Genomic DNA, 16,386 nt, shown 5'->3' on the forward strand with positions numbered 1-16,386 from the left:
TCAATTGGCCCTCAACTTTAATATGGGTGGTCTCTTAAAAGACGTTTTAAAACAAATAGGCGATTGGCCTGATTCAATTAAAACTAATCCAAAACTCCCAAGAAAAGTCCAAGAACAACAAAAAATTGAACAAAAATATTACCCTGAAGATTTTATTGATGGAGAAATTGATTCTAAACGGCCTTTGCCGTACAAGCATGTGAAAAGCCTCTTCTACGCTTACGAACGTCATGTTAGACCCATTTAAGGCCTAAACGACGCTTTGACCGGGGGCTCTGTAAGGGAAACGCTTCGATTATTCTTTTCCCCTCTTAATCACTTTCTCTCTCCATCAACAATCAATTAATTATTATATTTGTTTATCCCGCTTCAATCTCTGTAACCAATCACATGTTATCTTACCTGCTTAAATACCTTAAGCATTTCCTTTTCCTACACAGTTGCTACAGTTGTCACAGTTATTACCTATTGTCCACTACTCTCAACTCACCTTCATTATTATAATTACCTTACCTTACGGGTTATGTTAATGAGACAAGTTCTCTATCTCTCTCTACCTTTCAATTCTCAATCTCTCCAACTTCCGTTTCCCTCAATTGAATCTCTCAAAGTGTTACTTAAATCAATAAACAATATTTCCTTAATAATTGATTGTCACTGATTGACCTTGCTAATTAGTAAAAGGGATATTAGGGTAATCTACTCTAAACCCTTCTCACTGATTCTAAGGCCTGCAGTTCGATCATATCGGTGCATTTTGTAAGGGTGCCTGTACCTCATCCCCGTGAATTAATTAGACCTTACAAAATAAAAATCGCTTGATATGAATTATGACAATAACGATTTTATGTATATTCTTTTGCATGTTAACAATTAAGTAAAATGAAAGAATTAGATGGAGAAAAAAAAGCTAATTCGGTAATCGTAACTTGAAGTTTTGGGAATAAGTTTTCCTTTGATGGTTAAAGGAATTAACCTGATTATTTATTATTATTCATCAATATTCATGATCATGTTAATCAGAATAATTTCAGGATAATAGGTAAAGATTGAGCTTAGGTTGACAATCTTTGTCATGTTTCATGTTATTAATATTTAGGTTATAAAATGATTGGAATTAATTTCAAGATTCTTGTTTTCATCATGCAATCAGCTTAACAACATGAAATCCATTAGATGTTGAATTAGAGAGGATTATTGTTCTGGAAAATAATAGTCAACAATTCAGAACTTTCTTCCTTAATATAAATACTAACTATGAAAATCGGCATCACAATGTTGAGTAGCATCTTTAATCGTTCGTAAGCCTTTGGACTTTTTTTTTCTCATGGCGATTAATTTTTTCCTTAATAGCTTTTTCCTTTCTTTGACCTTGACCCTTGGCTTTGACAAAACGCTTCATTATCAGTACAGAATCCATACCCTAAGGACTTTTTTGCCTTCCAAAGGCTTTGGACAGAGCCATTTGATGTAAATCTTATACTTCGGTACGATGAAGAAGGGGTAGATTGTTTTTCATTGCGAATTCATTATTTCTGAGCAATCTTTATATCTAAATCCTCCTAGAGAAAGGAGAAACAGATGACAAATATTAGTATTAATCGCAATCAAATCTAATTTAAAAGTAGTTATTGTAATCGATAATAAAAAACTAACCTTCAGGGGCAAATCTCCGGTACATTGATGATTACCAACAAGGCACAATTGAACAGGTTTACTAGTGTTGTTGTTTTTAACTCCTCCAAGTCCATTTTTCCTTGCATCAGGTAATTCAGCTCCAATATTATAGACTAAATGTATTCATTGAAACAAAAAAAAAACAAACAAATTAATTGTCAATCAGTGAACCTCAAATTGTATTGATAAAAAGTAAACATTCAATTGACTTACCAAAAATACCAGGACCATGTAAAGACACCAATCATATAGATAATTTTCAATGTTATTATATATTTGTGGTGTAATTAGTTTGAGAGGTAAGAGTACAATCCAATTAAAGGGTGTCAAAAATAAAACGCTTTGAGCTCTGAAATGCAACTAAATTCAATTGGTTTTAGATAATTGTTATCTAGACAAGTTAATCAATAAGAAAACAATCAGATATTAATCAAGATATTCAGTGGTCAATTTATCTAGATAACAATTATCTAAAACCAATTGAATTTAGTTGCATTTCAGAGCTCAAAGCGTTTTATTTTTGACACCCTTTAAGAAAAATGTAACTGAAAACATGGTAAATATTATGAACAACAATCACATGGAGAGAAATTGAATCAATTTCATTTTCTTTTCCATTCTTGAGATTAGAAGACGATCCCTGAAAAAAGAATCACGTGACTTTTAATGTTCGTTTATTTTTCTCACATGTTTTTAAATTGTTTCGGTTTTTTTTTCTATTTTTTTTTGCTGGTTGATTGTTTTTTTCTTCTCTTGTTAATTATGGTTGATTATTCTTTAAAAGTTATCGGTGGTCATAATTTTACTCAGAAAAAGTGTATATTCTCTTTGGATGGAAAACTATTATTAGCTGTTGCCGATAATCTAATTAGGATCTATGTTGTCTCTGAGGGTTCACCTTATGGTACACTTACTCTTGAAATTGATAATCTAAATTCAAGATCATCTATTAAACATGAAGAGATAACCAACATTATTCTTGATCCTCTTTTACCTGATTCATCGGTGATCAGTTTCTCCAAGACTGGAAAGATAACTTTCTGGAATTATATTAGTGTAACCAAGACAAGAGAATATAATATTTACACTTCTCTCTATCCCGATCCACCATATCCTCTGACTCTCCTTTATGGAATGATAATTAAACCTGATAATGATAATTGTTCACCTTCTGATTTGACAATTTACCATGCGACCATGTGTGGTGAATCTGGTTTCATTTATTATACGACAATTGGACAGATTGAAAAAGCCAATGAAGAGAATGCTAAAAATGCGGAATCAACTAAATCGATTGATAAATCAGCTAAAAAGATCAAAAGTAAAGGTAACAATCGTAATCAAGCAACAATGGATAAATTGAAAGCCTCTGCTACAAATATAAGATATGATTCATCTCGAGCTTTAAATGGAATCGCTATTGGAGGAAGGAATAAATTTCTTGCCACAATTGATGGAAATTTTATCAATATAATTAATCTTCCCTATTCACCTTCTACCGGGGGTATTTCTCATAAACAGACTCGTAATTTCTTTACCTGTTTAACTGCCCATCCGAAAGAAATGCTTCTTGCTGCTGGAGATTCCATTGGTAGAGTTTACATTTACCGGGAAGATTTTTGTTTCTCCCGTCAGCCCATTCGAAGTGTAACTCATTGGCATTCATCTGCAGTTGCTGATCTTTGCTTCTCACCCACTGGTTCATACCTTTACTCTGGTGGATTTGAATCAGTTCTGGTTCGTTGGGATGTTTCATTTAGTCATAAAAATAATTTCTATCCACGCCTTGGATCACCTATTAAATTTATTGTCTGTGATAATTTGAATCAGAAAATATTAACCTGTCACGAAGATAATACATTTCACTGTGTCAGTTCAACTTTCGATACAAATTTACCAGCATTAGATGGATTAACTCTTCTACCTCCTAGTGATTTTCTTCGAACTCCCTCCAACATCTCATGGGATCCAAAATCGAGTAGCATTTTGTTAAAAGGTAAATGTGGACATCTTCAATTTTATTCACCCTTCAAGGAGCAACAATTATACCAATTAGATGTTGTCAATATGAACTATTTACCACCCGAAGCGGATAAAATAATTGTCAATGTTGATGTGGTTCGTTTTTGTATCTCAAGTAACGGTGATTGGATTTCGACACTTGAATATCGGGAAGATGGTATCATGATGCCGGAAATGAGGCTAAAATTCTGGCAATTCCTGGACGATGATTCAGAGAGAAAGTATAAACTAAACACTTGTATCCATTTACCTCATAAAAAGCCTGTTAATTGTATGAAATTTTCTCGAGATTCCAATTTTTTGATAACCACAAGTAAAGACACTGAATTTAAAGTTTGGCATTTGATTAAGGAAGAAGGTAAATCCGATAAACCTGATAATAAACTTTACTGGATTTGTGGACGTGTTGGTAATTTAAATCGAGTTCTTGTTCCAGAGGAAATTGCAACTTCTTCTGATTTCTCATTATTGGCAATTTCTTTCGGTTGTAATACAACAATTTGGGATTCAAGTGAATTTAATCTAGAATTTAAAGGAACTTTTATCCCACCCAAAGAATCAAATAATTCTGTTGATCAAAATTTACTTTCAATTGACTTTGGTACCGATAGTCAATCTCATCTACTTGCCGAAACCCGATCAACATCAATCAGAGTTTGGGATTTGTTAACATTATCAGGTTTGTATTTAAATGTTAAACATTAGACTGGATCAATTAATTTCTTTTTCTAATTAATTTCTTTTCTATTTACAGTTGTACAACTATGGAAACCTCCAAAAAATGCAAACATAAAGTTCAGTTTCTTTGACGAATCAACAAATCGAATAGGTTGTTACACTCGAACTGGTTGTATCTATATTCTAGATATGGAGAAAGAAATTGCTCGAATTAACTTAACCCACGAATCAGCTGATGTCCGTTTAATGGTCAGCGCCATTTTCTTTCCTCTACCAAGAGTAACGGAAGATGAAATTTTCTCCCATCAAGGTCTCATCCTAATGGATCAATCACAAAAAGTTTACACTCTCGGTTTAACCATTGACGATATTAATCTTAAAAATCCAATCGATGAAGATGAAGATGCCAAGTTATCACCTTACGCTCGAATGTTAAAAGCGGAAACTTTCAATATGAAAAAAGATGAGAAATTAAAACAATTAGAGGTCAACGATTATCTTGGACCATCGATCACCAGAAAGAAATTAATTGAAGACGTTTTTATTAATGTTCCCTCACATGTACTACCATCAGTTGAACTATTTTGTACTTCATTTTTAACCTCAATGTTACAATTAAGTTTATCCAATGGTAATATTGACAATGATGAGATCGTTGATAATACTAAAAATGAGGCCACTTCGAGTGACGCTGAAAGTGACACTGAAAGCATCGCAACGGAACGAGGGAAAGAGACACAATCAAAGGATAACAACAATGAGATGGACATTGATGATGAAGATGATAAAGAAAAAGTTGGATTTATATTCAATGAAAATTATGATTGGTTAAAATTATAACAATTAACCTCCAATGTAAACACTAAATTAATCAATAATCAATAATTGGGTTTACCTTTTGTTTTTGTTTTTGTAAAATCAACATCATAATTTAGATAATCACAAATTAATGAAAACTATTTTCCCTTTCATTTGATAATCAATTAAACAAATATAAATTGTTAAATTGCTATCGATTCATTTAATGTCAACTTTATTAGTCTTGTTAATTGTCGCGAAAACTTTACCAATTAGTCAAAGGAAATCGATTGAGTTGAGATTTTTGTTCATCTTTAATTAGATTTAATTCTGTTAAATTTTATCACCAATTTTTTTTTTCTTCTTCTATAATTACAATTAGTTGAGATTTTGTTTTATATTAGATAAATTTGTTGAACAATCGATAATCTTAATTGTTAGGCTTGGACATTATATTTATCCAGAGTTGATCAATTAATTAATTTACAACTTTACCGAGATTTAAGTAAAAGCTTTGATTTTTTTAGCAAAGAATTTAAATTTTGTTCAAAAATAAGCAAATGATTAATAATAAATCAAGAGAGTTAATTATTTGGTATAAATACATTAATAATCAGATGAAGATGACAATTAAACCATAGCAATTTCTTTGATTTAGAAAGGAAGATATTTTTTTCAATTACAATTAATTATTTTATTGCTAAATTTACAATAAGCAATAGAATGAGAGTTTTGTGAAGGGTCAAGAGTGGACATTACAGTTGATCCATAGTCCATTGATTATCGTTTTGATTGACTTTTCCAGAGCAATTAAATAAGGAGAAACCTTCATTCCAGTGATTTATTAGTTAATTGTAGTCACATTTTCCTCGCTTTTCCGATTAATTTTGTTTTCCAACCCATTTAGACTAATTTAGGTTAATCAACATTCTTTGTATTTCATTAATTATTAATTTTGATTAAAAAGGTAAATGAGAGAGAGAGAGAGAAACATTGTCCATCAACGAGGATTTCGAGGTTTGTCTGGATTGTCAATCATTTGGACACAATTGAGTGACAGTTTTTTGTATGTTCCTTGACTATTATTATCCTTGATTTAAATTAACTAGTAGAAATTAGAAACTCATTTAGTTTTGATGATAATGATCAAGGTTCTCAATTTATGCCAACATGATTGAAGTATTTTTTTTTGTATCCGAAAAGTGAAATAGTTGATTACACAGGGCAAGTGAAAATCAGGGGTTTTCTTTTAATCGGGATGATTATGATATTGATGATGATGATGAACCAAAGGATATAATCATGAAGCTGTATGGTTAATGGTGAATATGGTTAATTGATGAAGTGAAATCAGAATTTGAGAAAATTCAACAAACATCTTTTGATCATTCGTTAAGCATTTGGACCTTTGTTTTCTCATGACGATTGATTCCTTCATATTTTGTTCCTTCTTGTTTGTTTCTTTGTTTGTTTCTTTCAAGACAATTGAGATGAAATTTGGGAAGTGATGAGATTGTACAAAAAGTGTGAACAGTAAATAAAAATGGTGAACATAAAGATGTAAAATAAGTGGACAGCGAATATTTTACTAATGGAAAGGTCAACACGACGACCTTGACCGTGTGTTTTGAAAAAAGATTCTTTATCGGTGTAGAATTCATTCATTAGGGACTCTTTTTCCTTCCATAGATTTCGAAGCCATTCAATGTTAATCTTGCTTCGTTTTATCCGATAAACGTAGGGTGAAGAGGTCGCAGTACCAGTGGAAATGTTAGCAAAAGATGCTGATTGGTAAGGTGATAGTCCGTTAGATTGTTGTTGATGTTGATGTTGATCAATGTTATTAGTTAATTTATTTGTTTCACATAATATGGTTGATATTGAGTCCATGTTAACATTTTCATCACAAACAAGATCTTCACATATCTCGTAAACTTTAAATAAAATGTAAACGGGTTCAGGTCTAATTCCTTTGGCAATGTCAAAAATGCTGATTGGATTTTCTTGATCACAGTAAAATATTGTAAAATCGACTATATGAGTAATACCAATTCTTTCATCTAAAAGCTCTTCAAAAGCTCCATATCGAGGCCAAACGGTACGATTAAGAAGGGGTAGATTGTTTTTCATTGCGAATTCATTATTTTTGAGCAATCTTTTATATCTAAATCCTCCTAGAGAAAGGAGAAACAGATGACAAATATTAGTATCAAATTTAATTTAAAAGTAGTTATTGTAATCGATAATAAACAACTAACCTTCAGGGAAAAGGATAAAACAATTTTTACGTTGATCACTTAATCCAAGACAATGTTTAACCAAATCACCTTTGACAAAACTCTTCTGATTTAGAAAATAATCTTCATGGGTTACAGATACTGGACCAAAATTGGAATATTTAAACTCAGCTGACATAACCCACATCATAATGTGTTCAGGATTATGAGTTAAATTGTACATTAAAAGGGGCACATCTCCGGTACATTGATGATTACCAACAAGGCACAATTTAACAGGTTTACTAGTGTTGTTGTTTTTAACTCCTCCAAGTCCATTTTTCCTTGCATCAGGTAATTCAGCTCCAATATTATAGACTAAATGTATTCATTGAAACAGAAAAAAACAAACAAATTAATTGTCAATAGTCAATCAGTGAACCTCAAATTGTATTGATACAAAGTAACATTCAATTGACTTACCAAAAATACCGGCTAACCAGGACCATGAGGAAACAGTGTAAAGACACCAATCATATAGATAATTTTCAATGTTATTATATATTTGTGGTGTAATTAGTTTGAGAGGTAAGAGTACAATCCAATTAAGAAAAATGTAACTGAAAACATGGTAAATATTATGAACAACAATCACAAGAAGCCTAATATAACCATAGAGAGATATTAAAGGTTTCATTTTCAACTGATTTTCCACTTTTATTGATGGTGATGGTGTTGCAACAATTGAGCAACATATAAATGAGAAAATGATTGTATATATACACACACAGAATTATAATTAAGCTCTGGATAACATTTAAACAATAGATTCAAATTTAGATGATGATCTATATGGTGTTTCAATCAGTGGGTGAGGTGTGATGGTAATCAGGGTACACAATTGATAGAAAAGAATTTGCAATTTTCTTTTTTCACTTTCTCTCTTCTTAAATAATCCCAATGGTGATGTGGATGAACACACACTTGATTTTACTCCTTTTTCACTGAATTCTTGCCTCTCTATTGGTATTTATGGTCGATGAGAGAGAGAGAGAGAAAATTGAAGATTAGTATGAGAATTGTGAAATTGAGAGATGAGTGATGATAAACTGATGGTGATTCAGAAAGAGAAAGAGAGAGAGAGAGGAAGAGGGAGAGAGCGATGAGGTGATGTTTTCACAGAGAGAGAGAGAGAAAGAGAAAAATTTTGGTCTCTCTCAATATGACTACAAGAGAGACACAACAAGAAGAGAGAAGAAAAATGGGTAAAAGGATAAGATTAGAAAGAGAAAAAGACAGAGCAAGAAAAATCAGGTACTAGAGAAAGAGAATAAAAGAAAGACACAAACATAATAGAAAGAGAAAAATAGAGAATAGAATAAAATAGAAAAAAAGAATTTCACCAAATTGGAAATTTCAATTTCTACCAAATGGAATAAATTGAATTGCACAGATTAGATGATACACTGTTAATTACTTGCAACTAATTAGTCGGTAAATGGTTTAAATGATTTAATCAAATGAACCAACAATTAAAAGAGAACCAGAAAAATGGAGGTAAACAGACAGTAGACAAAGAAGAAGAAACAAAACAAAAAAAAAGGTAAACAAGAAAATAGAAAAGGTTTGTAATTGTTTTCTCTTTCTCCAGAATTAAAGTTAATTGTTGTTAATTTACCTTGACACTTGTTACCAATTAGTGTTTGTGTGGTTGAAGGAAAAACTGATTTGTACGAAAATTAACAACACAATAATAAACGAACAACATAATCAGACTAACTCCTTCTACTTTTTGATAATCACAATTAAAGATCAACCTGAAAATAAGCATAACCGAAAACTCGTTTTTTCAACTTTTAGTTTCGAATTTTTTTTTCCTCCTTGACCTTAGGTCACAATTGGAAAGGAAATAAATCACAATTAATTCTAATTGTGATTCCAACTCTTTCCTCCTTCTTTGTACAACTAAATTTACCTTGTATTCGGTTTATTATTATTATTACGATTAATTGGAAAATCAATTATTGTCAATAATTGATTTTTCTCTGTTTAAATTGATTGTTTATTTGGAAATCGAAATCAAATTTAAATCAATTAACTTTTCTGCTTCCAATTGATTTAAGTTACTGATCAATTATTCAATTGTTGTGATTTTCTATTTACGATTTTGGGTGACAATTTATCTTAATTGTCGTCGCTCTCGCGTTTATTATTATTATTAACAATTAATCTTGAGTAACCTTTGCTTTTTGATTGTTATCAATTGATTTACAAATTTTCCATTCCAATTCCAATTAAATTTAATTGTATTCAACTGATTATCTTAACGATTCTCATTGATTGTTGTGTCAAAAATTTATCAGCTGATCGTCTTTGGTGATAAATGATTAGTTAATTGTTGATGTTGTTGTTGTTGTTTAAAAGTTTCCACCGTTAATTGTTAACAAGATTTTCTGTTAACTGTTTTAATTTGATTGTTTTGGTCAATCCATTGATTTTTGTTTGATTGTTTACCGTTAATTTTATCGTTAAACTTGATGAAATCAATTTCATGATAAAATACTTGATTTAGTTAAATTATAAAGATGATGTAATCACCTACCAATTCAATATCCTTGAATTGGTTTAATGATTTGATTATTATTGGGATTAGATTGTTGAAATTTACAATCAGTTGTTGCCAAGATTATTGATTAACTTTTAATGAGTAAAGTTATTAAATTTCATCTCAATTGATGATTAAATTAACAGAGAGAAACTGAAAGTTCATCAATCTAGTGATTACTTGTTAATAGATGTTCAAACATTTTTATCATTAATTGTCAGATTAAAGTCCAAAAACCAGAATTGAGACAATTAAGTTTACGCAATAAGATTAACCAATTGATTTTTCCCTGATTGTGATCATTAATTAATCATCTCAATTAAAACACAAACTTTTGCCAATTAAACATTAAAATGGGTAATTAATGATCTATCTATTTGAACACTATTGATTAATCAATAATTACAACAACAAAAGGCAAAAACCAATTCACAATCAAGATTTAAAGTTGAAACAATTAAAATCATTCAAAGGTCTAAAGATTTTCGGGTCAAAATTTAAGATGTTTACATTGGTTCTTTGCTCCCTGAATCTGAATCATATGAAATTCAGAGCTCTTTTTTCAACAGAAATCAAAGTTTCTCTTAACAACTTGTTATTAATTAACAATTAACAACAATTAATGGTTAATTAAGGTTAATTTATTGGCGAAAAGGAAAAAGTTCTTAATAAAACCGATAGATGGCAACATGGAAGGAACGAATGTGTCGCCATCCAGTGAATTTATTTCCAACAAATTTCGAAAATTAAAAATCTTAGAAAATGAAACAATTGAATTGCTGATTAAATCAACCAGTTGATTAAATTTAGCAGCAATTAAATAGTTCACTTTAAAATAATCATAAGCTTCATGAGAAAAAAAAACTTTGTTAGCAAATTAGTTTTTCTTTGTTAATTATAACCAATTTAATTGTTCATTGAGCAGAAATAATTGTTTCGTTGATGATCAAAGTTAATTTGATTGTTAATAATAAATTACAATTTTTTTTCAACAATTTATTTAGATTGATGTTTTTTTTTGTTGGTTGTTGATTCAATTATATATTAACAACATTATTATTATTAATTATGATTATTTAGTTAACAAATTAGTAACAGTAATTGAGTTTATTAATTATCTAAACAAATTAGTTTTCAATTGTTTGTTGTTGATTAGTTTTTCATTTGATAATTAACCAATTAGTTTTAAATTTTATATATATTCAAATAATAGTAATATTAATTAGTTAATTGAAAAGATTTTTTAACTTTACATAATTAATTGATTTTAAAATTTGAATTATAATACAAATGGTTTGGTGATGAAAAAAAAATTGTTGATTTCAAATTGATATTAATGTTAAATTGTGTTGAGTGATAATTTAATTTAATTGATTACAATTGATTATCTATACGAATGTATTTTTCAATAGAGGATTGAGAAGGTGTCAAAGGTTATCTGATTCCTTTGATTTGCTTGATTTAAGGACCACCGCTGTTGATAGACCACTGGTTGGGGTGGTGGTTGGTGTTGTTGATTGGATTCTCAAGGTTGGGATTGTGGTGGTAGTTGTGGTTGATAAGGTTGATGTTGGTGTTGGTGTTGGTGTTGAGGGTGCTGGGGGAACTGGGGTCAAGGAGGAAGGGAATAAAGGTGAAACTGAAGGTGATATTGATGAAAATGTCGGAGTTGTTGTTGTTGTTGATGATGATGATTGGAGGTGATGTTGTTGTTGTTGTTGTTGTTGTTGGTCTCGCCGGTGGGAAACATGATGATAATGATGAGGATGGTGACATCGATAGGCTGGTGAGGGTGAATAGGAGGTTGTGGTTACTATTGTTGTCGGTATTGAGGTTACTTTTGATTCTGATGATAATGGAGGTGGTGGTGATGTTGATCCCATTGGAATTAAATTTTTCATCAATGAATCGGTTTCCTTGTGAATGACCGTTGATATGCTAAGGTCACAATCAGATTCATCCTTTTCAATTGATTCCCTACTAAGACGATGATAATTACCATTTCCCTCTTCAATACTACTACTAGAAAGATAACTGGTTCGAGTTGGAATTGATGATGATAATGATGAAGATGAAGCTGATGTTGATATTGTTGTTGTTGGCACCTTGAAACTCCCCTGACTTGATTGGTATAAATTGTTATCACTTGAATCTCTTGATATTTTACTTGCTATAATTGATGTCGTTGGCTTTTGTTGTTGAGGCTGTTGGGGTTGTGGTTGTGGTTGTGGATGGGACTGTATAAGATAAGGTTGATATTGTTGATAATTTGACTCTTGTCCAGGGATTGGAGATGTTTCCCTGATCGATTCAAATTGACCACTAGCTGAGGACATTGGACCATATTCTTGATCGGAAAGTGATGTAACTTCCGTTGCAAGAGTACAAGCCTCTGAGAGTAAATCTTGTTCCGTTGAATCGATGGAGGACATTTGAGTTGAAATGGAATCTCTATCGAAATTGGAATCTCTTCGTCCACATCCGCTTCCTAGAAGGTATGAAGTTGAAGATGCTGGAGATGAGTAAGCTAATGAAGATCCTTCCGGTGCAATGATAATTGAGGGAGTTGTTGATGAGGTTGAAGGATGAATAACACAGCCCAGGGAAGATTCAGATTTAACTGTTCGATTACGTGAACTGCAACCTTGATCTAATGCTGAGAATGATGAAGACGAAGCAACTGAGGAAACAGCTCTTGACCATTGGGAGTTTCCACCTCCCCAACCTGTTCCGTTTCCTCCACTTGATGGTCCAACAAAACCTAATCCACCAGTTTGACCTGATCGGTAAGTTGTGGCCGGAGAACAGGTATCAAGGGAATGACGAAGTGTGACCCGTTTCTTGACAAACCTTTGGGAAAGGTCAGAGTTCCCTCTGGTCATTGGACGGTCAAAATTCTTGGAAACTGGAGTGTTGGGTTCAGAGGATTGTTTATCAACCAGAATAGGCTTGGGTCGGGTTAGACAAGTGACCGGAGCACCGACATATGAGCATCCAACTCCAGGTCCACCTCCACCAATATAAGGTGAAAATGAGTATGGACCGGAAGAAGGGGAAGTGATTAAACTTGTAGGTGGACCAGGTGAGGTTGATATTAAATTGTTAACACTTGAAGGAGGTGCAACCGTAATCGAGGTGGGTGTTAAAATTGATGAAAGTGGAGGTGGAGGTGATGTTAAATCTTGAGCATAATTTGAGTATGGATATTGAGTATATTGTTGTTGTTGCTGCTGATGATGATGATAATGTGATTGTTGATGACCATTAGCACAATTAGAATTGATTGAACCCGATACTGGACCAGGTCGATTATTATGGTTAATTATTATTGTCGAAAGTGCTTGGAAATTGATCCGATCCTCCAGATACATTTCTAATAATTGGTCAACCTTATTTTCAACATCTTCAACCTAATTGGTGGAACGATTGGTAACAATTAAGAGAGAAAGAGAGAGAGAGAGAGAGAGAAATTCCCACAATTAGAGTATCAATTAAAACGTCAATATACAAAGTAAGGAAGAAACTTTTTCCCAATAATGTAAATTGTTATAATTAAAGAAATTTCCATTCAATATTGTTGACCCCTTAATCCATTTGGACAACAATCAATTTCAATTTCATTTGTTAAGTGTTTCCTTGATTATTTACTTTCATTTTATTGAAGAAGATGAAGAAAAAAGTTCTGAAACTTTCTCAGCATGAAGATGAATGAATTTTAATAAATGCTTCCGCCGGGAAAAAGTTAAATCTCCATGAAAGTATTAATATATGAATCGACTGCTGTGAAAGCTATTTTATCAAAACGGCTATTAAAGTTAATTGTTTATCAATAGTTTATAAGTTAATTGTTATCAAACTTTAAAGAGAAACAAGTAGAAAAACAATTCTAATAACAATCTTTTTATTATTCCAATCAAATTCAATCGATATTATTTTCTGGATTGTTATCAAATCAACTCCCATCGTCTCTCTCTCTCTCTCTCTCTCCATCCCTGTTGCTGAAACCACTTATTCAATAGTGTGTTGGTTAATCGAGTGGATTGAGGTTTGAATTCTTACCGTTCTTTCAACTTTAACTATTCTCGATGCTAAGCTCATTTTAGATTCGTAGGCGTCGATGGCTTTTGATCCAACTTTACCAAGAATAACGTCCAATCTGTGAAATAGTAAAAGTAATTAGAACTTTTGAATTTCGAATTTGTTTTTTGCCTTTATTTTCAGCTTTGTTTAATGGTTAGAACTTTTTCTTTCGCTTCGTTAGAAACTTTGTTGAAGATACAAGTCATTGGAAAGATTGATGATAACGATAAGATGAAGATGAAGATGTTGATTGCCTGTGGATGACATGAATTCATCTCAACTCAATTCAATCTAGAAAATTCTGAATTCTTTTTTACTCTCAATTTCCTTTTGTCAAACAGGTTAGTTGAGATTGTATCAGAGTTTAGATGATCATCATTCAAAGTAATTGGTCAACAATTGACCAACGATCAGTTGTCTTAACAATCAACATCATCTTCTCATCTTCAAATGGCCTGATAACCTTATTTTCTTGTATTTAAAGGCAAATATAAGAAAATTGGTTTAGAACTGTTTCTTCAGGATCGATTGAATCAGGGAGTTTCAGCTCATTGCTGATGATGATGAGTTTATCATCTTGAGCATCATGATAGTTTGATAACTGAATCAGTTAATATACTAAAAAGGACAAGAGGAAATCAAGTATAATGTCAATGACATAAGTAAATCAGGATAAGTGAGATAGAGAGAGAGAGAGAGAGAGAGAGAGAGAGAGAGAGAGAGAGAGAGACTTGAAATCATCATGAAAATTGAATTCATGTCAAGTTTTAACATTCATTTGCTTTTCCATAGGTTAACTTCAACTTGATCAATCTCAATTGCAATCAAATTAATATAAATCGCCATCATCATTATGAACCAGTAATAAATGATCATTATTATATTGTAATAGTTGGATATTTACAATTCTGATTCAATGAGCATCAACATCATCATGAAATAACAATGTTGCATGATGATGATAATAATAACTTTTATGATATAAAACTGTTAACATGAATGAAAATTTGACAACAGGAAGCATCAAGAAGTTTCAATTGAAATGACAGAAATAAATGATGATGATTATCACTATTTTCTTGATTGCTCTGAACTAATCAACTGACAATCAATTGTAATCCAAAAAAATTTGATAGGAAATAGGGAAAAGTTAACGATTACATTACCTTAATTTTCAATGTGACTTATTGTTATCTCTCATTATATGAATAGATTGACAGAAATACATGAACTTCTCTCTCTCTCTCTCTCTCTCTCTCTCTTTCTCTCTTTAGAATCTCAAAAAGTTCATGTTAACAATAACGATAAATTCTGATCACCATGTCAATCATGTTCGTTTACATAAAGAAGACTCATAATCTCACCTTGCTTGGATATTTTTTGTTCTCGCCAATAGATCAACATGACCTGCGGAATATTGTTCAATGACATCCTTTACATCGTAAGGTTTCAAGGCTTCTTTGAACTTTCTTCGAGCAACAAAATATTTGATCTGAAAAGCGATGGAAAAGTTTTTTTTATTAAAAAAAAGTTTCGAAGACCAAATTGGTCTTTTTCGAACTTACCTTTCGAAGTGATCTTATTGCGTTTTTATGTTGCTTCGTTAACACAGTTAGCTTTGGTTCTTCCGGTTCCTCATCTTATATATTCATAAATTAGACATCAGGTGAGAGGAAAAGTTAATTGTGACAAATGAAAAGAAAAGAAAATGACAATTAATTAGATCATCTGATCGAGTGATTGATTTAATTTGAATTAATTTTAAATAGGGAAAAAAATGTCATCCAAAAATTTAAGATCATTGTCATTGTATCGTTAATTGTTTCGTTAATTAACATGCTAATTTGATTTTCTTTGGTGCAAATCAATGTAAATGTTTGAAGCTCAAGCTTGTGATTAGTGAAAGTTAATTGTGACAATTAAACTTGCGCTTTGATTTGTGTATGTGTGTGTATCATTTGTGATCCCAAATAGATTTTGTGATTACTGTGCAATTAGTTAATTGTGAATTAAATTCATATATATATGTGAGTGTGTGTGAGTATAAAATTAGATGTGTAGCAATATAACAGTAAATTGTTACAATAATAACAATGTACATATTATCAAAGACTTTGATTGATCATCTTGATTGATTGATTATATTATGATTATAAAAATATACGAAACAAAAAATTAAGGTATGATATTAAATTGTTGTTCCCAATGTTAAATTGTTAGAAACTAGAGATGAAATTGATTGTTGAAAATCATTGTTATCTTTTTATTATTAATAAAATTGATTTCATTTTTTAGGCTTAACAATCAAAG

General features: G+C 31.3%; 3 protein-coding genes and 1 long non-coding RNA gene across 11 annotated transcripts in view; 1 reads left to right on the forward strand and 3 right to left on the reverse strand.

Moving 5' to 3' along the window:
* Positions 1-933: 933 nt before the first annotated feature.
* On the reverse strand, positions 934-2,104 carry LOC128386853 (uncharacterized). The gene is made up of 3 exons (XR_008324934.1): positions 1,891-2,104; positions 1,657-1,790; positions 934-1,562 (listed from the first exon to the last, which is right to left on the reverse strand). It is a non-coding gene; the product is annotated as an uncharacterized LOC128386853 (long non-coding RNA).
* A 233-nt stretch (positions 2,105-2,337) lies between these two features.
* LOC128386852 (WD repeat-containing protein 75-like) lies at positions 2,338-5,383 on the forward strand. Its single transcript, XM_053345954.1, has 2 exons — positions 2,338-4,378; positions 4,454-5,383. Exons 1-2 carry the CDS (start codon positions 2,344-2,346, stop codon positions 5,215-5,217), a joined length of 2,799 nt encoding a protein of 932 aa, XP_053201929.1. The 5' UTR covers positions 2,338-2,343; the 3' UTR covers positions 5,218-5,383.
* A 356-nt stretch (positions 5,384-5,739) lies between these two features.
* LOC128386864 (acyl-CoA:lysophosphatidylglycerol acyltransferase 1-like) lies at positions 5,740-9,336 on the reverse strand. Of its 2 annotated transcripts, XM_053345968.1 has the most exons (4): positions 9,070-9,336; positions 7,875-8,411; positions 7,434-7,769; positions 5,740-7,349 (listed from the first exon to the last, which is right to left on the reverse strand). In XM_053345968.1, the coding sequence occupies exons 2-4, from the start codon at positions 8,086-8,088 to the stop codon at positions 6,652-6,654; spliced, it is 1,248 nt and encodes a 415-aa protein (XP_053201943.1). In that variant the 5' UTR covers positions 8,089-8,411; positions 9,070-9,336; the 3' UTR covers positions 5,740-6,651. The 2 variants fall into 2 exon arrangements, with proteins under 2 accessions (XP_053201943.1, XP_053201942.1); XM_053345967.1 differs by lacking the exon at positions 9,070-9,336 and having other exon boundaries at positions 7,875-8,744.
* A 1,683-nt stretch (positions 9,337-11,019) lies between these two features.
* LOC128386803 (uncharacterized) overlaps positions 11,020-16,386 on the reverse strand; it is a 61,688-nt gene continuing 56,321 nt past the window's right edge. For 2 of the 7 annotated variants that reach the window (XM_053345881.1, XM_053345882.1), the window contains 4 exons: positions 15,642-15,715; positions 15,441-15,568; positions 14,056-14,152; positions 11,021-13,406 (listed from right to left, as the gene is read on the reverse strand). In XM_053345881.1, coding sequence (XP_053201856.1) covers positions 11,424-13,406; positions 14,056-14,152; positions 15,441-15,568; positions 15,642-15,715 — 2,282 coding nt within the window. In that variant the 3' untranslated portion in view covers positions 11,021-11,423. Of the gene's footprint in view, positions 13,407-14,055; positions 14,153-15,440; positions 15,569-15,641; positions 15,716-16,386 lie in introns of all 7 variants that reach the window. The other 5 variants (XM_053345887.1, XM_053345883.1, XM_053345880.1 and 2 more) reach the window with 4 other exon arrangements.

This window comes from Panonychus citri, unplaced genomic scaffold (assembly GCF_014898815.1).
Source record: "Panonychus citri isolate SS breed McGregor unplaced genomic scaffold, ASM1489881v1 Contig00077, whole genome shotgun sequence".
In the NCBI taxonomy this organism is placed as follows: domain Eukaryota; kingdom Metazoa; phylum Arthropoda; class Arachnida; order Trombidiformes; family Tetranychidae; genus Panonychus; species Panonychus citri.

Bases quoted from the DNA above. Each gene is read 5' to 3' on its own strand.
- LOC128386864 (XM_053345968.1), bottom strand. From the start codon at position 8,088: ATGAAACCTTTAATATCTCTCTATGGTTATATTAGGCTTCTTGTGATT. The intron at 7,770-7,874 runs GTAAGTCAATTG...GAATACATTTAG, and splicing joins CTGGTTAGCCGGTATTTTTG to TCTATAATATTGGAGCTGAA. The intron at 7,350-7,433 runs GTTAGTTGTTTA...TCCTTTCTCTAG, and splicing joins TTTTATCCTTTTCCCTGAAG to GAGGATTTAGATATAAAAGA.
- LOC128386852 (XM_053345954.1), top strand. From the start codon at position 2,344: ATGTTCGTTTATTTTTCTCACATGTTTTTAAATTGTTTCGGTTTTTTT. The intron at 4,379-4,453 runs GTTTGTATTTAA...TTCTATTTACAG, and splicing joins GGATTTGTTAACATTATCAG to TTGTACAACTATGGAAACCT.